The sequence below is a fragment of the Garra rufa genome, chromosome 11 (assembly GCF_049309525.1).
Source record: "Garra rufa chromosome 11, GarRuf1.0, whole genome shotgun sequence".
NCBI lineage: Eukaryota > Metazoa > Chordata > Actinopteri > Cypriniformes > Cyprinidae > Garra > Garra rufa.
This window is the reverse complement of record NC_133371.1, coordinates 31,788,413-31,813,425: the sequence shown is the minus strand read 5'-3', so window position 1 is coordinate 31,813,425 and position 25,013 is coordinate 31,788,413. Positions and strand designations below refer to the sequence as shown.

General features: G+C 36.3%; 1 protein-coding gene across 1 annotated transcript; it reads left to right on the top strand.

Moving 5' to 3' along the window:
- The first annotated feature begins 6,817 nt into the window (after window positions 1-6,817).
- On the top strand, window positions 6,818-24,439 carry n4bp1 (nedd4 binding protein 1). Its single transcript, XM_073850419.1, has 7 exons — window positions 6,818-7,316; window positions 10,594-12,113; window positions 19,744-19,874; window positions 19,966-20,062; window positions 21,348-21,455; window positions 22,445-22,546; window positions 23,011-24,439. Exons 1-7 carry the CDS (start codon window positions 7,008-7,010, stop codon window positions 23,315-23,317), a joined length of 2,574 nt encoding a protein of 857 aa, XP_073706520.1. The 5' UTR covers window positions 6,818-7,007; the 3' UTR covers window positions 23,318-24,439.
- The last annotated feature ends 574 nt before the right edge of the window (window positions 24,440-25,013 follow it).

Genomic DNA, 25,013 nt, shown 5'->3' with positions numbered 1-25,013 from the left:
AAAAATACAGCTGTAGATCTTTCAGGTAACAACACAGTATTAAGAATCAAGTGTATGTAAACTTTTGAACAAGGTCATTTTTATAAATTCAGTATAAAGTATGTAAACGTCTTTAATGTGAAATATCTTATTCAGGTCAGTACTAAATCAAAAATAAGATGCATTTTGTACGCTTCCTCCTATTTTGGTAAAATAATTCATATTTTGCAGATTCTGCAAGGTGTATGTAAACTATTGACTTCAACTGCAGTTGTTTAGGAAACCAAAATCAGCTTTTTCAAAAGGTAGATCACAACATTTGCAGTATCTTATGATATTTTGGCTCAGATTCATGTGCCGTTTGGTAATAAGGAGAATAGTAATGTTCACAGTGTAAGGCTGGTATTAGACTGTTGTTAATGCATTTACAAAAGTCAGTTTTTGCATATTGCATATTTGCATATTGTTGGGCCTAATGTATGTCATTCTATGATGGGTTGCCACTTGTAAAATCTGGGTTTGAAATAAGACCAATTCAAGCAAAAGTAGTTGAAGCCGAACTGTTATATGAATTGCAAATGTCAAAAAAATCATCATCTAAAGGCCAACTCGACTGTAGTTGGTACATATATTTTCTCTCCGATAAGTGTTTACCAGGCATAGTGCAATTTACTTTTTATCAACAGGCGTCCTGCTGGGGGAACCAACCTAGTGCATTTTCTCCAGAATCTTATGAGTCCTGTTCTTGTACGGGATGCTGAGGAGCGCCTGAAAGACCCTATTTGTCTCCCTAATCTTACACGAAATAACATTTGCATTCAGCCAGCTGCCTGTAATAAAGGCTGGCAGTTATGAGGCCTGCTTCCATGCATTACCATTAATCACAATTAAATAGAGCTTAGCGCTTGTCACATGAATATTTACAGTGTGGCCGGGGCCATCTCGCACTGTAAATTCATAAATCATTTGGCCAGATTATGGAATTTATGGCTGTTTTATTATTCATGATCTGCCTTTTATGTGGTGTTATATTTTTTTCCCTCTCCACCGGACGGACACGTTGAGCTGGGTTTAGTGGGCTGTCCATCACACCTGTCACACACACACATCTGGGCTGTCACAGACACACACCTACAGGGACAACACATTTGGATATCTCTTGCTCTGGCTCTTCCACGCAACTTTTCTGTCCACCACAGCGTGTCGGAGAAGCAAATTAGATTTTTCTGCCTTAGAATGAGTGTGTGTGTTTGGCTTGCTCCTAAAATAATCTAATCTGTCCTCTGCTGTTTCATGTTGTCGAGAGCTCCCTCCGGAGGCCGGGTCCGAAATGTTCCGTGGATTCACACAGGTTCGGCAGGACATGTGACAAGATGAATTCCACCGCATGGCATCACTTCCCCGCCAGCTTTCCCTTTATATCCAACAAAAAGCAGCAGGTGGCTTTGCTATGTATTCCTATAAGAGAGACTGTGAAGTCACCATCCGCCCCCTCCTTTTCTCACTCACGTTGGGACAAGTGACTGAGAAAAGTGGAAGAGCAGACTAAAAGATTCTGCCTATAAAACTGTTAATTGAAAACCTTTCATTTTTCATACTCACCTTTATTCTTGGAGTAACTGACATGCTTACGACAGAGATTTGCCTGAGCTTGATTCCCATGATTAACAGCTGATTCAGCCGTTGACCTGCGCTGTGCACAGCTGTGGCCTGAGCCCAGCCAATCAGAGCTTAAGTGGACCATGTGTTCAGGGTCAAGACAGACCGGGCCCAGCAGCCGAGAGGCCACCAGCTGCCTTCAGCTTGAGAACCAGCCAGAGAGAAAGAGAGTCCTTAATGAATGCCTTATAGCAGGTAATGCCTAGCTTACAATAGTGAATCTTGCTGAACAAATCTTTTGTTTTGTTTGTCATAAATTACTGTTTTGTTTCCTATATGGAAATGAGGAGGACTTTGGAAAGAAGATTTGGCAAATGTATTAGCCCTGGTTTGTTATTGTCTATACCCACAGATGTGATTCATAATGTGCATAAGAGGAGTCAGGAGAGGAGTACGAGTGTTCAGGAACCAACCAACTGGCAGCGTGTCAAAAACATAACAGCAGTTTCCACGCAAACTGATCCATGCCATCTTCATCTCCACTAGTAAGTTTGCCAATATTTCAGCTGCTTATGTCTATGTGGAGGACAGACATCATGCTTGTTGATATTACAGTCACTCCCAGCTCCCATTGGATGGACATACTTTCCTTTCCGGTACTGTTCAACACTACATCTCTTCTCTGTGAACTTTAATAAAAACTGTATTCCCCTGATCTGTACGTCTGGACTCCAAATAATGAAACATATCGATCTGCGAAATGCATCTCGCTCAATAGTCACACTACAGCTGGAAGGTAATAAAGGCAGACATGGTCAAAAAATGCAATCGGTGAGACACAGAGAGAGAGAGAGTGCACCATCTAGTGGTTATAAAACAAACACCCATGATAGATAATAGCTTGGTGGATACATTCAGAATAATAGAAATGCACATTTGAGTCTGTCAAGACAGATAGAGAGAAATAAAAATAAAATATAATATAAAATAAAATAAAAAGGAATATCTTGATTGAAAGGTAGTTTGTTGTTGCCCCCTAGTGGGTCAGCTGGTTGAGAACCACTGCCATAAATCCTTAAACATCTGTAAAAATGATTTAATATATGGGCCATTCTACAGAATTGGTGCAAACTGCTGTCCCACAACCAAAAAAAAAAAAAAAAACACTTAAAAAGCATTTACGTATTCAAATCTTGGATGTTTACTACTTGGATCCTTTTATAATGTATTGAAACCCACAATAATATTTAAAATATCAGTAAGCTCAATATATATAAAATCATTATTTATTGCGTACCTTCAGTTGGGAGGTGGCTGTCCTGAGCCCTAACCCCTAAATTTCAACTTATGAAAACAATATTGAAGGAAAAATGGTATTTTATTGCATTGCTGTTTTTAGAAATATCTTTTTGATTTACAAAACAAAATCTTAATAGATCAAATCAGCCCTTCTTATTAAATTATATATTATTGTGTTTCGGTAGTGACGATAGCTGGATAGATAGATAGATAGATAGATAGATAGATAGATAGATAGATAGATAGATAGATAGATAGATAGATAGATAGATAGAATTATACAAAATTTTACTTTGCTCATAACAATTGTGCAGGAGAAATATACCATAGATATAGACATTCACCATATGTCATTACTGAAAAGATGGAAAGAGAAGTGAAAGACAGGATAAGGAGGAGTGTGGCATATGTGGGTGTACTCACGCGAGCTCATATAACTGCGTGTGTGTTTCTGCGTCTGAATGCGAGCACTCTTTTGTGCTGTCTGAATATTTCTCATCTCTCCTCGCTGGAGAGAGTGCTCTGCCATGGCCCTTGGTGGATAACAGACTGTTGTCGTGAATGGGCTGTATAGCCGCTGCCTCTGCTTGTGTAGCAAACTACCTCATGGCCTTGTACTCTTACAACAGTCTACTTTTGTTCTAGTTCCTCTTCAGCTCATCCCTCCCCTGCACAGAAGCAGTGCCCACACACTCTCTGTCCCTGAGAGTTTCAAAGAAAAAAATCTTTTGATGCACAAGTTTTAATTGTACCCTGAAACTCAGGTGTTTTAAGTTTAATGCCAGTTCTGTGAATGAGTGTGCCGTCACTTATGTAAATGCAGAGGTTATGTAAATGTGGGTGTGATCACACAGTAACTTTCAAGATGTTAGTCAAATGGATTATTTAGAAATACAGCATTGCAGTTTGATTAAATCAGGGGCAGCTTACAAAAACATTTCTGACGTTCATTATATGGACAAAAAATTATACTAGATGTCATTTTACAAAATATTTTACAAAAAAGTCTTATAATTTTGGAACAACATGGTATGGAAGCCCATTTTTGCCACATAATTATGACATGAAATTACACAGTTGAAATTATGACATATGTGACCCTGGACCACAAAAACAGTCATAAGGGTCAATATATCATCTGAAAGCTGAATAAATAAGCTTTCCATTTATGTATGTATTGTTAGGATAGAATAATATTATATTTGGCAGAGATACAACTATAAATCTGGAATCTGAGAGTGCAAAAATAATCTAAATATTGAGAAAATCACCTTTAAAGATATCCAAATGAAGTTCTTAGCCATGCATATTACTAATCAAAAATTAAGTTTTGAAATATTTACAGTAGAAAATTTACAAAATATCTTCATGGAACATGCAATGTATTTTTCGCTATTGCTACAAACTTACTTAAGACTGGTTTTGTGGTTCAGGGTCACATATTTAGTCCTAATTATGACATAAAAAGTTGAAATAATGTCATTTTAAGTCAATTATTAGATAAAAAATATGAAACTATGACACTAAGTAAAAATTATGAGATAAATCAATTTGTCTTAACTGACTTTTTATCAACCTGTTGTCTTTATATCTCATAATTGTACTTTTCTTTCATTATTGTGACATAGTATGTCATACTTTTGACTTTATATCTTATAGTTATTACTTAGTATGTCAAAACTGACTTGTAATAACTATTAAGTTTATGTCACTATGATTTACCAAAGCATGGTGGAAATGGGATTCCATGAGGATGGGTAAACTATCTATTTAATAGTTAATAATTTTAGCATTGGTACTTTTAAAACAGATGTGAGTGGTAAATCAAAGGATCAAGTTCTTCTTTCTAACATCCAGTTGGAACCTTTGTGTGTTTTCATCTGTGGACGCATCGACTACACAAACACAAATATTTGCAGGGAATTTCCAGGGAATGAGGAAAGATTAGAATAAGGGTCCAGAACATTCCTTCTTGTTATCAAGGCAACAGGGCCATCAGGTCTTTTGAGAGATGAAGACACTGCAGCTGCAAAACTTGTTGTGAAAAGCAAGGAAAAGAAGGGAGGCACAGAGCAACTAGTGAAACACAGAAGGAACAAATGCTAAAGGAACATATTATATACTACGAAATGAAAACAAAGTTTTAATCCTATGATTGGGTATAAAAAATAAGACTGATAATTATAAAGAATAACTATGAGGGTTAAATTATTTTGTCAGTTCTCCTCTTTAATGATAGAAAATTCTGAAATTTTGAATTTAAATAAAAAAAGAATTAGCATTTGAGTTTGATTAATTAAATCATCTGCTTAGTTGGTAATAACCATTGCGGTTTTCATTTGTGAGGTGAACCATTATTAATAATAGAGAACCAATAATAATTGAGCATACAAATAATCAGCATATTAGAATGACTCCGTAGTACTGGCTGCTGAAAAATATTTATATATATATATATATATATAATTTAAAATAACTTCTCTTCTGCTGACCAAGCCTGCATTTATTTGATCCAAAGTACAGCAAAAACAGTAAAATTTTGAAATATTTTTACTATTTGAAAAAACTTTTTCTATTTTAATATATTTTAAAATGTAATTTAGTCCTGTGACTTCAAAAATGTGAAATATTTTTACTATTTAAAATAACTATTTTCCGTTTGAATATATTTTAAAATGTAATTTATTCTTGAGATTTGAAAAAAATATTATTACTACTTACTAATATTATTAATCATTCTAATATTCTGATTGCTGCTCAAAAAAAACATTTATTATTATTATTATTATTATTATTATTATTATTATGTTGAAAACATAATCTTTGGTGAATAGAAAGTTCAGAAGAACAGCATTTATCTGAAATAGAAATCTTTTGTAACATTATAAATGATTTTATCATCACATTTAATCGATTTAGAGCATCCTTGCTGAATAAAAGTATTAATTAAAAGTCTTACTGTTCAAAAACCTTTGACTGGTAGTATATATATACTACCGTTCAAAAGTTTGGGGTCAGTAAGACTTGTAATAGTCTTTAAAGAAGTCTCTTATGCTCATCAAGGCTGCATTTATTTGATTAAAAATACAGAAAAAAAACAGTAATATTGCAAAATGTTTTTACAATATAAAATAATGTTTTTTATTTGAACATACTTTAAAATAGAATTTATTCCTGTGATGAAAAGCTGAATTTTTATCAGCTGTTACTCCAGTCTTAAGTGTCACATGATCCTTCAGAAATCATTCTAATATTCTGATTTATTATTAGAATGATCAATGTTGGATAATATCAACAGCTGCCAAATATTTTTTGGAACCTGTGATTTTTTTTTTTTTTTCAGGATTCTTTCATGAATAACAAGTTTAAAAAGTACAGTGTTAATTCGAAATATAAATATTTTATAACAATGTAAATTATTTATTATTAACTTTTAATAAACTTTTAATTATTAACTTAATACATCTTTGGTGAATAAAAGTATTAATTTCTTTAAAAAAAAGAAAAAAGAAACAATAAAAATGTACTGACCCCAAACTTTTGAACGGTAGCGTATATATATATATATAGTTATGTTACATTTTAATATTATTTCATAATATTACAATATTACTTATTTTTAATCAAATAAATAAATCGTTTGTGAGCATAAAATATTTTTTTTAAAAAGCATAATTATTCCAAACGTCTGGACGGTAGTGTGTAAATCTGAATTCATAAATTTCAGTTTCGTAGTATTTGCAGCACCAGATGATCATGCTAACCAGATTGATTTCACAACATATGATTTTTAAAGATATAACAATAACAGTAGCATGGTATTTTGGTGTAAACAATGGTTGCCCCATGCAACAGACTCTTATCTGTAATCAAAGCGATGACATCTCAACAAACGTCGTCGTCTGCTGATGACGTCCGCGGGGTTTTCCGGGTGCGACGGATTGAGATGTAGGCTAGCAGGCTAACCGAGAGTAACGTCAAAACACAGGTAGTACAGCGCGCTGTTGACTAACGTCAAGAGTCAGATGGTGGGAAGCGAACATGAAGGGGGTAAACGATTCATTTTACAAGGGGTGTTTCTGAAAGTCAAGTCTCCGTGATCTACATAGATTGAGATAGCTAAAAATAAAATGTCAACAACGCGGCCCCTCCTCGGGATGAAGCGAATCACCGAGGTAACCTGCACCGAGCCGCCGGGAGGCAGGCAGTCCCCGACCGCCAGCAAAACGCAAGCCGAGCCGCTCACCGTAGACGAGTTCACGGTACACGAGGACAAGCAGACAGAGCTCAGATGCAGCAAACCGAAGGTCGAACAGGTTTTTCAAGTGACATTCACCATTATTGGGCTCTTGGATCACACTGGAGCCCACGGAAGTAAGACTTCCAGGCAGATATGGCTCCAGCTGAAGGGGAAAAAGGAGGATGTGTCTAAAGCCAAGGTAAATGGAAGTAAATTGTTAAAGTGGTTATCTTAAACAGTGTTGTTGCTTGTTTTTTTGTTTTGTTTTTTGACTGTCAGAAGGGAAATTGATCAACTTAACGCAACTTAAGTTGCAACGTAATAGCTGGAGGAAGCTGATGTCAGAGTGAAATGGCAGCAACATGTTTGTCTTTATTTGACATTTAAACAAAGGCCGTTTGTGTCTCGCTATCCTCACAAAAGTTATTTTATCAGTCTTTTATTGATTTATTATTTTGCTCGGGTCAAGTTTGTTTCACAAGTGCTTTGAAACTCTTACCCCCGGTTTCACAGACAAGGCTTAAGCCTAGTCCTAGACTAAAATATAAGTCTGAGCTGTTTCAACTGAAATAAACTTGCACTGACTGATCTTGAAAATATATCAGTGCCTTTTTTTGTTTTAAGATGCACACCAGTAATGTTTTTTTCTAAGCATGTTTATAAAAATTACTTAAACGTCCTAATTGATCTATGGCTTAATCCTGGCTTAGTCTAAGCCCTGTCTGTGAAACCGGGCCTTACTCTGCTCCACTCACATATGCTGGTCCAGACCAGCATTTAGTCTTTACATTTCTTGGTCATATGCTTTTGGAATTGGAACTTTGGGCCGAGAAGATAAAAAGCTACTAATTGGCCAGTTTTGGTTTAACACTTAAATTAATTGATTATTTAATTGTTGCATTTTTTTAATGAACTCGTGTTGAAAAGTAATAGCCCACTCACAATCATTATGTAGCACGGCTGTGATTCATACCTGTGAATCACCTCGGCCAAATCCCAGCTGTGCTGAATAACCCATCACAATTCTGCTTTATTATGTCATTTGGGAATAACGGTTGCCAAACCACATAGATCCATTATTGCCAATGTAAAGGATTGTGTTTCAGTGCATTTTCTAATGTCTCAGCTGACAGAAACGCATTAGTACACATTTATAGAGACTGTACATTTTCACATAGATGTTTCCCGGTAATGTGGTGTCGAAAAAAATGAGTTACCAAGACAGCAACAAAAGACGTGGTTTTTCACTGAACACATGTGGCGTCATCGCCTAGTTCTGACATGCCATTGTTTGCAATTCTAAGCAGATCTAATAAGGAAATTATAACCATCAGTGCCAGTAAACCTGGAATATCCTTATTGTTAAGCCATGAAACGGAAACTACTCAGTGGATGTGTTTCGCCACCATGTGCACTTCCCCTTTGTCAAAAGATTTTGAATATTTCAAACATTTTTTTATGGCTGTAAACATTATAACCACAAAACTGAGTGTCAAGGAATGTTTTGTGAAGTCACATCGACAGGCAAAAAGTCTCCACATCTCACTGACTTTTGAATATCTCTTCCCGTTTGAATAAAAAAAAAAAAAAAACGGATAGGTGCTGGTATCTGCTTCTCATCCAAACTGTGTCATGAATTTTCTCATGAGTCTTTTACGGAGATCTATTTGCTTAGTCAGGACAAGACGGGAGGCCCCCAGTGTATTTCACTTTCGGTTTTAGTTACTACTCAAGAGTAGTGGCTTTTAACCTGGTGTCATTACTGGTACTGTATATGAGTATTTCTTTTACCGTAAGTTGCTCGCTCAGATCAAAGAAATAAAAAGTTCAGCGAAGATGTGGCAGAATGGTCCACCCCAAGGGGTTCCTGTGTTGTTGTTTCTGTCGAACTAGTAGCTATTTGCTTACACAGGCTCACCCACTCACTCAAAACCACACAATCATATCAATATCATGGCCTTTAAGTTAAATAAAGCCCATTTATCCCTATTGTTTTTAACCAGAGTAACGTGTTTTAAAATACATTATTTTTAGAGCTGCACGATTTAAGGAAATGAAGCACTGTGAGACACTGAAAACTCTTATAGATAGTTTTTTTTTTTAAGAGTTCCCTTCTGCTCACCAAGTCTGCATTATTTGCTACATTTATTATTATTATTATTGTCAATATTTAAAACAGTTAAGTAAATTTTTGGGATTCTTTGATAAATAGAAAGATCAGCATTTGTCTGAAATAAAAAGCTTTTGTAACATTATACACTATACTATTCAAAAGCTTGTAGTCAGTAATTTTTTTGTGAAAGAAATTATAGAAATGAATGCTTTTATTTAGCAAAGATGTTTTAAATCGATCAAAAGATAAAGACATTTATAATGTTACAAAAATGTTACATTTCTATTTCAGATGAATGCTGACCTTCTGAACTTTCATGTTTATCAAAGAAACCTGAAAAAAATCTACTCAGCTGTTTTCAACATAATAATAAATGTTTTTTGAGCATCAAATTAAAATATTAGAATGATTTTTGAAGGATTCTGTGTTTGGAGTAATGATGCTAAAAAAATCAGCTTTGAAATTACAGGAATAAATTGCTTTTTAAAATATATTCAAATAGAAAACTGTTTTGTTTTTTTTGAGCAGCAATCAGAATATTAGAATGATTAATAATATTAGTAAGTAGTAATATTTTTTTCAAATCTCAAGAATAAATTACATTTTAAAATATATTTAAACGGGAAATAGTTATTTTAAATAGAAAAACATTTCACATTTTTGAAGTCACAGGACTAAATTACATTTTAAAATATATTGAAATTGAAAAAGTTTTTTTAAATAGTAAAAATATTTCAAAATTGTACTGCTTTTGCTGTACTTTGGATCAAATAAATGCAGGCTTGGTAAGCAGAAGAGACTTCTTAACAATAATAATAAAAAAAAAAAAAAAAAAAACATTAAACACCGTACTGTTCGAAAACTTTTGACCGGTCATGTATTTATATATACAAAACACCAGCCTTTGCGATTTAGTAATCTCACTAAGCCATAACTAGATTTTTTTTTTTTTATTAGTAAATCAGCTGCAAATACTTTTATAATTGAAGTTATTTAATACATATCATATTAATAACATATTGATAATTATAGTGAGTACATTTTAAAGGACATAATACTGCTTGTACGCAGTGTTGGAACATTGTGAAATGTAAAACATAGTGACATATTTGCATACTTGGGTATGTATTCATACTGTCATTAATATGATAACGAACATGTGGAATCTCCCTTGGAAGATGATGTAGCTCTTGGTCATTTTGGTTTAAAATAATGAAACCAGTTTGACTTGTTTTTCTTCTGAGAATAATTATTCGACAGGCGTGCAAGTGTTGTCATATCTCCCTGCTCCTTGTAAAAATGAAGTTTTCTATATTTCGCAATAAATGTGTTGTAATTCAGTCCTGCTGTGTTTGTTTTGCAGGAGTACGTGAAAGGCCTATGTGACCCAGAGTTTCAGAAGGAAGAATGGTACCCCGTGGACATGCATTGCATTTTTGCTGGTGCTCGTGGACTCTTTTTAGACCGGCTGCTTAGAGACACAAGTGCAGAGGTCCAAGTTCTTGAACCGGGCCGTCTGAGGTTGAGCGGGTGCGCGGAGGCTGTTGTCATGGCTCAAAGTCGTGTTCAACAGTTTGTCGTCCTCTTTCAGGAGAAGCGAAGCCTGCCGGCTGACAGAGAGCCCATGGTTAAGCGCACTTTTAAGACTTTTGTGGAGGATCGGGCTGATAAATATGCCATGGAGCTGCTTTTGCTGCCTAGTGCCCTCAAAGAGGAACTTTTGGGCTTGGCCCAAAGCCCCACACAGCCTATAGCTATCATAGACCTTGAGCAGGACCGCTCTCAAACTAGCACACCCGTAACAGACCTCTCCAACCGTATCCTGGACGCCACTTTTGAGGATAAAACCTCAGGTCCCGCAACCTCTCCTGATATGCCCGGTCTAAACGGTCGGCCTTGCAACAAGCGGCGGTCCTCTGAAAGTGAGCAGAGGGACACTAAGAGGCAATACTCACTGGAGAGGAGAGAAGAGGAGCAGTTAGAAGAGCGACAGCGAGAGCCAAACCAAACTTGGACAGTTACGTCTGCAAAGGGGATGCTAGCAGCTAGCGAATCGACAAATGAAAGTGAGGTGGTGAGTCCTGAGACTAACTTGCGCTGTCTTGTTAACTTCTTCCGAACTATGGGCTATCAGCAGGAGGTGGTTGAACGAGTGGTACGTGAGACGGGGCAAACAGAGGACACGTTTTTACTTCTGGAACGAATTGTGGAAGAGACTCAGAAGAGCCAAGGAGCACAGCGCACTTCTCGTACGCCCGATCCATCCCCCTGCGCAAATGCCTCATCCACCTCTACCTGCGTCAGGCTCAAAGACAAAGAACGGGCGCAGATGCGAGCACTCGCAGAGATCAAGTGCAAAGAAAACATTAGACCTCCCAGCACTAACGGCATAGGTCAGAAGAACCAGACAAGCAGTGTACCTCGGGCTTCTACCACTCTTAAAAGAAACAATGGTGCACAGACTGACGTGTGTGAAGTGATCATCATTGACGACGATGATAACGACTTCCCAGAAACAGAGAGGAAGCCCAGAATTGCTGCACTTGATTTGAAATCAGAGTCCCGATTTGATTACTTGCCCCGTGGTAGCTCTCAAACAATGGTTCCAGTGCGGATGGAGAGTGTGACCAATCTCCGAAGCTCCTCTCAAGGCCCTCCTCTCCGGAGTACTGACACACGGCCGGGATGCTCTTACCAGACGCTCCCTGGAAGGGCACCCTTACCTCGCACTGAGGCACATAGCACCTCTAAACCTGCACCCCTTACTGGCATGTCTCGTTTCCAGCAGTCCCTGAGAACCCCCTACCGACTAGTCCTACAAAATGAACCAGGCTGCCCTGATCTGCGACACATTATCATCGATGGGAGCAATGTGGCAATGGCGTAAGTCTCCATCAGTTTGTTTAATTTTGGGGGGCAGTGAACAGTTTTTCTTTTTTCATGAACATGAGAGAATATTAAAACAGTAACAGTAAATTTGGTGTGCATTTAAAAATGCAATAACTTCAAAACTTTTGCCCAATTTTTGGCTCATATTTGCAGCGTAGACGACTTGACGTTAGTCGCCGAAAGTCATAGGCACTCTGCAGATTTTGAGCAGTTGGACTTGACTTGATTTCACAGAAAATCATGTAACGTACACTACTAGGCAGAGGTTTTTGAACAGTAAGATTTTGAATGTTTTTAAAAGCTCACCAAGTTTTTTTCTGCTCACCAAGCCTGCATTTATTTGATCAACTGCTTTCTATTTGAATATATTTTAAAATGTAATTTATTCCTGTGATCAAAGCAAAAATTTCAACATCATTACTCCAGTCTTCAGTGGCAAATGATCCTTAAAGGAACACTCCACTTTTTTTGGAAATAGGCTCATTCTCCAACTCCCCCGAGTTAATAAGTTAAGTTTTATTGTTTTGAAATCCGTTCTCCTGTTCTGGCGATATCACTTTTAGCATAGCTTAGCATAGATAATTGAATCCTATTAGACCAATAGCATCGCGTTCAGAAATGACCAAGGAGTTTTGATATTTTTCCTATTTAAAACTCGACTCTTCTGTAGTTATATTGTGTACTAAGACCAGCAGAAAATGTAAAACTGCGATTTTCTAGGCCGATAACATTAGGAACTACACTCCCATTCCGGCGTAATAGTCAAGGAAGTTTGCTGCCGTAATATCACGCAGTGCCTGAAATTAGTTCCCAGCTAGGTTTGCATTTGCACATGTGCTGCATGATATTACTGCGCCTGCTTCGGCCATGTTACGGCAGCAAACTTCCTTGACTATTACGCCGGAATGGAAGTGTAGTTCCTAATCTTATCGGCCTAGAAAATAGCAGCTTTACATTTTACGCTGGTATTAGTACACAATATAACTACAGTCAAGTTTTAAATAGGAAAAATATCGAAACTCGTTGGTCATTTTTGAACGGGATGCTATTGGTCTAATAGGATTCAATGATCTATGCTAAGCTATGCTAAAAGTGATATCGCCAGAACAGGAGAACGGCTGAATGGATTTCAAAACAATAAAACTTAACTTATTAACTCGGGGGAGTTGGAGAATGAGCCTATACAAAAAAAGTGGAGTGTTCCTTTAAGAAACCGTTGTAAAATGCTCATTTGCTGTTCAAGAAATATTTATTATTATATTTATTTTAGGATTCTTTGATGACTAGAAAGAACCAAATATAAGCATTTATCTGAAACAAAAAACTTTTGTAACTTTTTGGGAAAGAAATTATAGAAATCAATACTTTAGCAGGGATTCTTTTAAATTGATCAAAAGTGATGATAAATACATTTATAAAGTTACCAAAGATTTCAGATAAATGCTGTTCTTCAGAGCTTTCTTTTCATTAAAGAAACCTAAAAAAAAAATCTACTTAGCTATTTTAAACGTAGTAATAATAAATGTTTTTGAGCAGCAAATCAGAATATTATAATGATTTCTGAAGTATCGTGTGACTGGAGTAATGATGCTAAAAATGTAGCTTTGAAATCACAGGAATAGAATAACAGTTATTTTAAATGGTAAAAATGTTTCAAAATTGTACTGTTTTTGATGTACTTTGGAGTAAATAAATGCAGGCTTTGTAAGCAGAAAACATATTGGAAAAAAACTGTTTAAAAAACTTTTGACTTGTAGTGTATAATGTGCACAAACTTTTTTTTACCTTTAGGCTATGATTCCATCCAGATGTGTTTAATGTTTTAGTTTGCTGTGTTCAGAACATCTTGAAGGTCATTGCTAAAATAGTGTGTGATCCTCAACCAATTAGTTCATGATGCCCCAGTTTTTCTTGGTAAACTTTTCCAAGGTCAGTAAGTGTATGATGCCGAATGTTTGAAAATCTGTTCAGTTGTTTAGGTTGTGTAGTGTATGGTAGCGTTTACTCATCCTCATTATTTTTTGGTGATTTTTATGTATTTGACATTGGCTAGCAATAGCAATTTACACAAGCCAAATTTAAAGTCTTCAAAAATCTCCTCACTATGTAATTTCCAAATTGTAATGGCAGCTTTGTCGATGGATAGAGAAAATGTCTTTTTAGGTAATTTATTATGTAAAATAAAAGTATGAGTACAACTTATTTGACCCTGGACCACAAAACCAGTCATACGGGTAAAATGTTTTGAAATTGAGATTTATACATCATCTGAAAGCACAATATGACAATATGTTGCCGAGATGCAACCATTTAAAAATCTGGAATCTGAGGGTGCACAAAAATCTTAACATTTGGAGAATTGCCTTTAAAGTTGTCCAAATAAAATTCTTAGAAATGCATATTACTAATCAAAAATTAAGTTTTTATATATTCACTGAACATGGTCTTTACTTAATATCCTAATGATTTTTGGCATAAAAGAAAAATCTTACATTTTTCCAATACAATGTATTGTTGGGTATTTCTACAAATATACCTGTGCTACTTAAGACTGGTTTTGTGGTCCAGGGTCGAATATATTGACATTATAATGGCCATCAGCCAGCCAGTTTTCTAGATTCCAGTCATTGAAAAGTTTTAGAAGTTGGTTGATAGCACAAGTTACTGTAAAACTCCCAAAATTACCAAAAAGCGCCATAAATGTAGCCTATTGAAAGTCATTTGAATACAAGTTTTGTGTGAAGAACAAAATCTATTGTACACTTTGAGGACTTGACAGATCATTGTTTGAAAATGAACATTTTGAACATTCTTTAAAATTCCTCCTTTGGTGTTTCTTGGGAGAATGAAAATCACGATGAGTATGATCTAAACTTTAAATGATGCATTCACTATTTCGAGTTAAGCGTTTGATTAATGCTTATAAAACCATTGTGAAGGACAGGTGTGATTGATGCTTTTTTTGGAGACAACTTGAGGGAGTGTGAAAATGTTGGTGTTGTCAAGTATGTAAGTGCCCTTAAAGGTTAAAGCAAGTCACTTCCAGTAAGCTCTGTGTGTGTTTATGAGCTCTACTATGTAAGTGTTTGTATTTGAAAACCTAAAAGCAGGTGCAACCCCCATTTTCCTTTCTGCATAGCAGTATCTGTCTTTCTCACCCACACCCCCTTTCCTCTCTTCCTCCCACGTAAAAAGGCAACTCTCTGTGGGTCTCTCCCCTTGTCAGGCCCCCTATTTTACCCTTTAAGTGGCTTACCGGAGGTGACTTCACTTCTTAGAAGTACTAGTATGGAAACTGAGGTGTTACGTTGGGGTGAAGAGAACAAAACCTGCTACTTTTAGACCCTACTGGTGAAGCCTAACTGAGGATAGCAAGGTAAATCGTGGGATAAGGTGTCAGGTGGGATTTTTTTTATACCGTGAGACCTTTACCTCAACAAAATATGTGGGCTTATACTAGAAAGATCTGAAACATGGTGTATTCTTGAGTTTTGAAAAAATGTTCCCACTCAAATAATAGCAAGAAACAAAAGGCCAATGTGTAATGCGAAGGTTGTCCTTAGATATACAAGAAAACAGTCATTTGGAAAGTTATGGGCTGCTGCAGAATGCTCATACTTTGACTAATTATACTGTATTATCCATGCAGAGCACTAAACAGTCAGTCTATCACATGTTCAGCCAGTCTTGAAGGCAACAGCTCACACAGAGTTTCTCATGGCTGATTTGTATGCTTGCATGATATTTGAGATCTGAATCCTCAGGTGAAATCTTGTTGCCATAGCAGCTCAAATATGCAGTTACCAAAAACCACTGCTGCAGCAAAGAGGAAGGATCTCAATATCTTGCAGATGAAGATGAAAGTCAATGTAAAGGAGAGGTCAAAGGTCATGGACTGAAACTGGTGCAACGTATGCAGTTCCTGACCCTGCTGTAATGATGTTGCTTTGCTTTTTGGATTTTGTTACGGTTTCATTTCTCATTTCACAGTTTTCTCAGATTGTATGATTGTTTTGAAAGGAAATGTTCCTCACATCTATCTATGATTAAAACAAATGGTGCCTCCCCTATTTTAAATGGCTTTATATAACGTAAATGATGTCTCTTACTGAAATATGTAGTAGAAAACCCATGAAACATTTACGTCATTTAAAAAAATCCAGATTGTTTTGTATATATTTTGGACTATGGGGGGTGCCATTATTTCGCTGATGTGAAATGGTTGCACTGGGTAAGCTACTGGTGCTACCTGTTGTTATTTTTACCGCAACACAACTCGAAAAATAAAATGTTGCTACGATGCCACATTGTGCGGCTTTTGGTTGTAATTTTCAGTTGAAAGGCAACAAGTCTTCACTGCTTTCTTAGCGATAAGATAAGAAAAGAATAAAACTTCCTGCGTGTTTGTTCTCTCAACTGTAGCCCTGATGCCTTTGAGGCTTTTATTAGACCACAGCTACTGAAAGAGCTTGCAATCGGCAGAGACAAGAAACGCTAGATGCCATCCTGGCAGGATGTAAACATGCTGACGCTTGTCATGACGCCGCAGCCACCGAAGGAGTTTCTCAGCGTGGATTTCACTCGATATCCTGGGGTGTTTAGTCTCCTTGTCAGGAAAAATCCATGGTACGGCATTTGATTTAAGACTACGCTTATATCCATCACCACCTGTAAGCTCTTTCAGTAACTGTGGCCATTGTATCAGTATATAGCACCAATAGCTCACCGAGTGCAACCATTTCACATCACTGAAAATAATGGCACCTAAGGGTGTGTGATATATATTGTCTGCAATAATATCATAATTGTTGTTTAAACGATGTGCGATTTGACATTGACTATATTGCAAAAAACAAACAAAACCCCTACAGAGTGCACGCATAACGTTACATTATGTGATGAAGTCTAGTAAGTACGCATTTAGAGTGCATTCTTTCACTACATGATTCAGTCTATTAAAATGAATTTAGAATGTGATATAAGTGCAGAAAATGTATATATTTATATCATTTCATGTAGTTAATCTATATCAGCGGTTCCCAATTCCAGTCCTGGCGCCCCACCGCTCTGCACATTTTGCATGTCTCTCTTAGTTAACACACCTGATTCAGATAACCAGCTCATTAGAAGTGAGGTCCGTGAAGGAACTGCGATCCGATTGACATGGTCCCTGCAAAGTGTTCATTGGTTCCTGCTCACTAAGTGGGGGAAATCTGTTTACTATACTTCGAAACATTCATTCACATATTTGCGCTACGCCACCGCATGTAGCGTCTTCGCACACAGATGAAACTTACTAGAGAAGTGTGACATAAGTGCATCTGTAAATAAATGCATTTTAAATTTACATCTCACACGCTTTAATGACCTTCAAATGGAACACATACGCTCGCTTCGAACTAATGAATAATGGCGGAATATCCTGATGTCCACTTCGAAGGGCAGTAACGTTGGAATAGAACAAAGCGAAGCGATGCGTGAAACACACAAAAATGTGCAGAGCGGTGGGTCGCGAGGACTTTAATTGGGAACCGCTGATCTATATCACACGAAGAGTGCCGTTTTTTCCTTAAAATCAGCGTGACTACAAATGTGATATTAATTTTATACAACAGTTCAATAAACAAGAAGTTAATATTAAAAGACTGACATTTTAGACAGCATATTTACTGTTTTTGCTTAATTTCGCCAACAAAAATCATTTCAAGCAGCCACAGTACTGTTTTGCGTCTTTTAGCAACATGGCGGTGTTTTGTTCCTGAATGAATCAACTGTTTAAATAATTTGGTTGAATCGCAATGACTCACTTATTAACAGCGACTTGCTGCCACCTACTGGCAGTTTTAATTTTATATTCAAAATATCTTTTTTTTGTACTTTTCATTTTGTACTTTTGTACTACATTGAAAAATTTTTCAGTGTAGCTGCATTATAAATAAATAAATCGAAATGCCGCTTCATATGCAACTTCTGCAAAAACAAATTTTAGTTTGTTTGGTAACAGCCTAAATGTATTATTATTATAATTGACTGATTAAATCTAAGAATTCGACTCAAAAAATGAGGCACATCTTTAGAAAAAAAGGCTTTATAAAGATAAAAATGCCCATAAAAGGTAAAAATCAATTTAAACTTATTGGAAAAGAATAATTTCTATCACTGCTGTGAACTGACCACACAGAATATGAAGAATATCAAAAACTTTAGAAGTCAGCACGGTAGTCCTTAAGCGCAATAACACACACACACACAGCAAAATATTGTCTAATTATCGTTATCAATAAAATCCCAGAAAATATAATTTTTTTGTCAATATCGCACACCCCTAATTGTGCCTCACATAGTCCAAAATGTAATGTAAATCTTTCATGAGTTTTGTACTACATATTTCCGTAAGATATCATTAAAGTTATATTAAGTCTTAATACTTGGGGTTCTTTTTAAAAAGTCTATTTTCTACGTACTCTGTGGATGTGCTACTTCTGACAACAGGACAAATGGTTTTTGAGCATGTACATTACTGACACTCTAGTCAGTCAGACAGTCTAGAGTCATTTTGGACAAAGGACTGCCTTTACATGTCAATTCTTGAAATTTTGTACCTGTCCCGTCAGTGCGAAATAATCAGGTCAAAGTCTACAGTCACTGGATAATATCTTCATATGGATGAGTTAGAGGTGAACCACATGGGTTTTTTATTTGGTATTTTTTGTCAGAAATACAAGGGAGAAATGAAAGGTTTTTTTGCATATTTGGCAATTTACATTTCCAGACTGGGAAAGTTATCTGACTTTTTACGTCAGCGGTCGTTGATTTAGTAACACTTCCTGTTTAAAATAACTTTCTCTCGTAGAGGGAACTTCCCCGTGACCCCTCTGTGGTTCATTTTGTGTGTCTCTGTGTAGACTGGGAGGGGGGTGTAGACGGCTGCACATCTGTATGCATGTGTCATTTTGTCTGAGCGCGCTGAATGGATGGAGATGTGCGTCTATTTTTGCACCCTTTTGCGTCAGTTGTGTCTAATCGACACTTGGCGAGGTAAAAGGAAGTAAATCGTCTACCGCTGTTCTCAAATGGATTTACATATGTGCTTATCTCTCTATCTGTGGTAGATGCATTGTGAAATTGAATGCAGAGCTGTTTCCTGATCGAGCAAATTGATATTCAGAAGGGAACTTTTGTCTTTGGTTTTTTTATCAGCCCTCTAGGTCAATTTAGAATGTTTGAATGTGAATGTATTACAACCTTTTATACCTTTTACTGCATACAGAATTCAATGATAAAAGTTTACAAAACAGCAGTGTTTTTAGATGACCTCACTACATTGTGTTTAATTTAGAAACTGGCATTATTTTTATTCCAGTTCTGTCAAATATGAGTCTAGAGTGAGATTAAAAAAACAAGTTCTGGTTTCTTTATGGCTGCGCATCCATCAGGGTCAAGTGGAAACATTGTGTTGCATTGTGGGCTACAGTATCCCATAGTAGCAGTAGGTCGTCCAAACCATCTGTAAACACAGAAAATGTTCATTCAGTGCACAATGTATGTTTAGATACTGCTACAATTTTATGAGTAGTTTTCAAAACTTGTTCTAATTTTTGACCTTCCTATTTGCTCTTACTAGACATGGACTCCATCGAATCTTTTCTTGTCGTGGGATCGCCATCGCTGTAGAGGCCTTCTGGCGCAGAGGGCACAGGGAAATAACTGTCTTTGTTCCTCAGTGGAGACAGAAAAAAGACCCAAACATCACTGGTAGGAGCTCAAGTTTCTTTCTGTTGTTAGATCAGCAATATTTGATTTAAAGTCCACAATGTGATATTAATACATTGATATATTGTTACAGAACAACACTTTCTGACCCAGCTGGAAAACCTGAGACTCCTTTCTTTCACCCCATCTAGAGAAGTGTGTGGACAGAGAATTTCCTCCCATGATGACAGGTACGAGATCCAGCCGCTAAAAAGTCATCTAGAATTTTTTTCTGTTTGTTCCTCAACACATTACCAGAAAAAATTGTATTTAGCTTGTGGGATACATTTGCATATTGATTTTCAATAATGTTTCTGGAAAACACACAAATCTATGCACAAAATAGAGATGTTGAAAAGTATGTATACAGAGTTTACAAAAAAATACAATTGATTTAAAATTTTATACACACTACCAAGTTTTTAAAATGTTTTTTTAAAGAAGTCTCTACTGCTCACCAAGCCTGCATTCATTTGATCCAAAATACAGCAAAAGCAGTAATGTTGTAAAATATTTTTACTTAAAAAAAAAAAACTGCTTTCTATTTGAATATATTTTAAAATGTAATTTATTCCTGTGATCAAAGCTAAATTTTCAGCATCATTACTCCAGTCTTCAGTCTCACATGATCCTTCTGAAATCATTCTAATATGCTGATTTGCTGTTCAAACATTTTTTATTATTATTATCATCAATATTTAAAACAGTTGAGTACACTTTTTTCAGGATTCCTTGATCTAAAGATCAGCTTTTGTAACATAATACGCTATACTCAAAAATATCAAAAGCTCGCATTCTACTAATTATAGAAATTAGTGCTTTTATTTAGCAAGGATGCTTTAAATTGATCAAAAGTGATGATAAAGACATTTATAATGTTACAAAAAAATATTTCAGATAAATTCTGTTCTTCTGAACTTCCTATTCATCAAAGAAACCTAAAAAAAAATCTACTGAGCTGTTTTAACAATAATAATAATAATAATAAATGTTTTTTGAGCAGCAAATCAGAATATTGGAGTGATTTCTGAAGGATCATGTGACTGGAGTAATGATGCTAAAAATTCACAGAAATCTCAGGAATTACATTTTTAAATATATTCAAATAGAAAGCAGTTTTTTAATAGTAAAAGTATTTCATATTTTTTAATATTTAACATTTTTACTGTTTTTGCTGTGCTTTGGATCAAATAAATGCAGGCTTGGTAAGCAGACTTTTTTTTAAAAACATTACAAATCTTACTGTTCAGAGCTTTTGACTGGTAGTGTATTTACAGTGTGTCATCTATTTTTATATCTGGATATGAATATAAAAAGTATATGCAGATGGGGTCATGTGTAATAAAAACAGGTGTTGTGTGCTCCGTTTATGATTATTTTAAGAGCAAATGGGTAGAATTGAAAAATCTGAGAACTTTAAGGATGAAAGTTTTATACATGCTCTATACACGCGTCTAAATATGACCTTTTTCACAGGTTCCTACTTCATCTGGCTGAGAAGACAGGTGGAGTTATAGTCACCAATGACAATCTGAGGGACTTTGTGCACCAGTCAGAAGCGTGGAGACGGATTATTCAGGAGAGGTAAGAAGAACACCTTCACAGCAAAATGTCCAGAAGGCCATCAATGCTTTTTTCACTACCATTCCAAAGTTTGGAGTCAGTAAGAAAGACATTAATACCTTTATTTAACAGGAATATACAGTTGAGGTCAAAAGTTTACATCCCCCTTTCAAAATCTGCAAAACGTTAATTATTTTACCAAAATAAGAGAGATCATACAAAATGCATGTTATTTAGTATTGACCTGAATAAGATATTTCACAAAAAAGATGTTTACATAGAGTTCACCAGAAAAAATAATAGTTAAATTTGTAAAAATGCCCCATTGTAAAAATGTAAAAGTTTACATCCCCAAGTCATTTGGTTTACCAGCATTTTTGTGTATTTGAACCCTTTCCAACAATAACTGTATGATTTTGAGATCCAACTTTTTACACTGAGGACAACTGAGGGACTCATATGCAACTATTACAGAAGGTTCAAACGTTCACTGATGCTCCAGAAGGAAAAAATCATGCATTAAGAGCCGGGGGTGAAAACTTTTGAACAGAATGGAAATTTACCCTAAATATTATCAATAAGTTTTTACCCCCCAGCTCTTATTGCATGTTTTTTTTTTTTTCTGGAGCATCAGTGAGCATTTGAACCTTCTGTAATAGTAGCATATGAGTCTCTCAGTTGTCCTGACATCACGGTTTCTATAAAAATATTAAGCAGGGCAGCTGTATCCAACATAATAGCAATGTTTCTTGAGCACAAATCACCATATTAGAGTGATTTCTGTGACACCGATGCTAAAAAAAATTGAGCTTTGCCACCACAAGTGTAACTTAGATTTTAAAATATATTGAAATATAAACCATTTTAATAGTATTCCACAATTCTGACACATTTGCTGTATATTTTGATTAAGTAAATGCAGCCTTAGAAAATACTAAATTTAAACAGTAGTGTTTATGAATTTTTTTTGTGCTCAGTTAATGTTTAAGCTCATTGTATGGGTTTTTCAGACTCTTACAGTTCACCTTTGTAGAAGATCACTTTATGATCCCAGATGACCCGCTTGGAAAGAATGGACCTCACCTAGACGAGTTTCTATTTAAAGACCGTCGGTAAGTTCAAAAACAAACCTCTTTACAACATTGTTGACTTAAAATTAGGGATGCACCGATCCTTATCGGCCGATCACTTGCACGTTTTGTCAGTAAAGCCGGTTCTGTAATCAGCGGTAAATGCCATCAGGTGCGTGATTTCACGTTGAGCCGTATATACTACACACAGCCGTTGTTCACTGACGAGCTGCGCACATTCACACTGATAATGAACATTGATTTGCGCAGCTCGTCGGTAAACAACGGCTGTGTGTAGTATATACGGCTCAACGTGAAATCACGCACCTGATGGCATTTACCGCTGATTACAGAACCGGCTTTACTGACAAAACGCGCAAGCATTATCGGCCGATTCGTATCGGTGCATCCCTACTTAAAATAAAACCCAGCAGTGGTTATCACCCATTCCTAGTCTCTAACCAGAACAAACGCTGTTCCCTCATACTGTTTCTGTCCTTTCACAGAGGTAGCCCCCTAATGGTCCCACTAAGGATAGACCCTCGGGCAACCCCGTCAGTATACGCCTCGGCAGCGCAGTCAACAGCACATCCCTCGTCCCCTTCGCACTGGCCGCACTCCGGACCTCCAGACTGGCACCTTCCCCGACCGTCCCCTTCTCCACCTCCACAGCGGTCGCCCTCAGAAACCACAGAGCTCAAGAGGAAGTTGTACGACATCTTTCCTGACCAAAAGCAGCGTATTGACCGTATCCTCAGCGACAACCCATATATGAGGGACCTAAATGCTCTGTCGGGCCTTTTGTTGGGCTGACACACTTTTACACAAAATGGAGGCTTTCACTCTTGTGCATGGAGGTCACAGGGCTTTTTTTATGATTAAAGAACACCATGATGGAAAAGCGCTGCTACAAGCTTTTTGTTCAAGCATTTATTTTGTTCCGTCAACTAATTTAGATTGATATCTGGGGCCCTCCGATTGACTGCAAGCACAAACACCTAAGTTATCATTTGTTTAAGTGCTTTAAATATACGAGAATGTACAGTCCAGATGGCATATATTTGATGTAAATATTTGTGAAGAGTAATCTTCCTTTCTTGTAAGTTATCCATTCAGAAATCTTTATTCTAAAAGGTGTTCCAGCTACACAGTTGTTTTGAACTGGCTTTGCTTTAATTACTGCTGAAGGACAATTTTGATTTGCAGTTTTTGATATGTGCTTTATTTCTGTTTTTGTAAATAGTGACATTATTGAGCCAAACGAGTACTAGTTCCAGTCACTCAAAGTGCCCTACTGAAGTGCCCTGTCATCTGCTTGCAGGATAAAATTGCTCATTTCCTGTTCACTAATTTTAGTTCCCGTTAACATTGGTGATGGTGACAAACTAGTATGCAGTTTCTAGGAATCCCTGGAGACCCCCTGCATCACCCGAGAGACTGTGTGAAGCAGTTCAATGGTTAAAAAAGTTTCCAGATTACTCAGTGACCTGGCATGTCCCTTCCTCTGCCCTGTTGTGCAAGTCACCATCTTTTAATAGCAAACAGGAAACCAGAGCCGTCATTGATGTAAACCTTTGTCCCAGTTACGAACATCAGAGGGCGCTGTGGGGTTGCTAGCTTTAACCAACCTCATTATGTAATGGAAGACTGAGGGCATGAGTTGTAAAACATTATGTCTTCTGTTCAAACATCTTATTGCCACTAAAGCGAATTTTCACTGTTATTGTTACCACATCCACTTTTCCCTGTCTCTGAAATATGTGTAGCGTTGGACTTTGTGAATTGGTATTCAATTTTGGGAATGAAAATGCATAGGCGTTGAACCCACGGACGCGTCACAGACTCGGCAGGCACTGTGGGTATCTCACAGTATGGCTGCTGAAAACCTTTTGCTTTTTCTGGAGGCAGTGTTAATAAAGGCCAATTATGTGTTTATCAGGACTTCTGTGGTTTGTTTTGTGGTCTCATTTTGACACACATCAAACAAAATTAGCATGAATGGTTTCTTCAGGTCATAAAAAGACCTTTAAAATGAAGTCTTAATTTGCCTTTTCATAAATTAAGATCTAAGAAGGTCTTAAATTAGAGCAGCAAGTCTGATATTAATAAAATTGTGGCATTAAATGTTGCAGGCATTGCTAAAAATAAGTATTTTCTCTGTGTTTTTGTCTGGTTTTCTAGTACAGATATCTAAACATCCTTAAATGAAGATACATTTACTTTAGAAGCAAAAGTATGCAACCAGTCAAAAGTTTTTGAACAGTAAGTTTTTTAATGTTTTTTTTAAAGACGTCTCTTCTGCTTATCAACCTATTAACCTATTTAAACTTTATAATAAGTGGTTTCTATTTGAATATATTTTCAAATCAATTATTATTATTAAATATTAAAATTAATTTTGTGATTTCAAAGCTGAATTTTGAGCATCATTACTTCAGTAACATGATCCTTCAGAAAGTTCAGAAGAGCTCCATTTATCTGAAATAGAAAAATTATACAATTATAAAAC

What these genes read in the sequence shown, in the direction of transcription:
- n4bp1 (XM_073850419.1), top strand. Translation starts at nt 7,008, where the DNA reads ATGTCAACAACGCGGCCCCTCCTCGGGATGAAGCGAATCACCGAGGTA. An exon ending in AGGATGTGTCTAAAGCCAAG is followed by an intron (nt 7,317 to 10,593) that starts GTAAATGGAAGT and finishes TTTGTTTTGCAG; the next exon opens with GAGTACGTGAAAGGCCTATG. An exon ending in TTTCTATTTAAAGACCGTCG is followed by an intron (nt 22,547 to 23,010) that starts GTAAGTTCAAAA and finishes GTCCTTTCACAG; the next exon opens with AGGTAGCCCCCTAATGGTCC.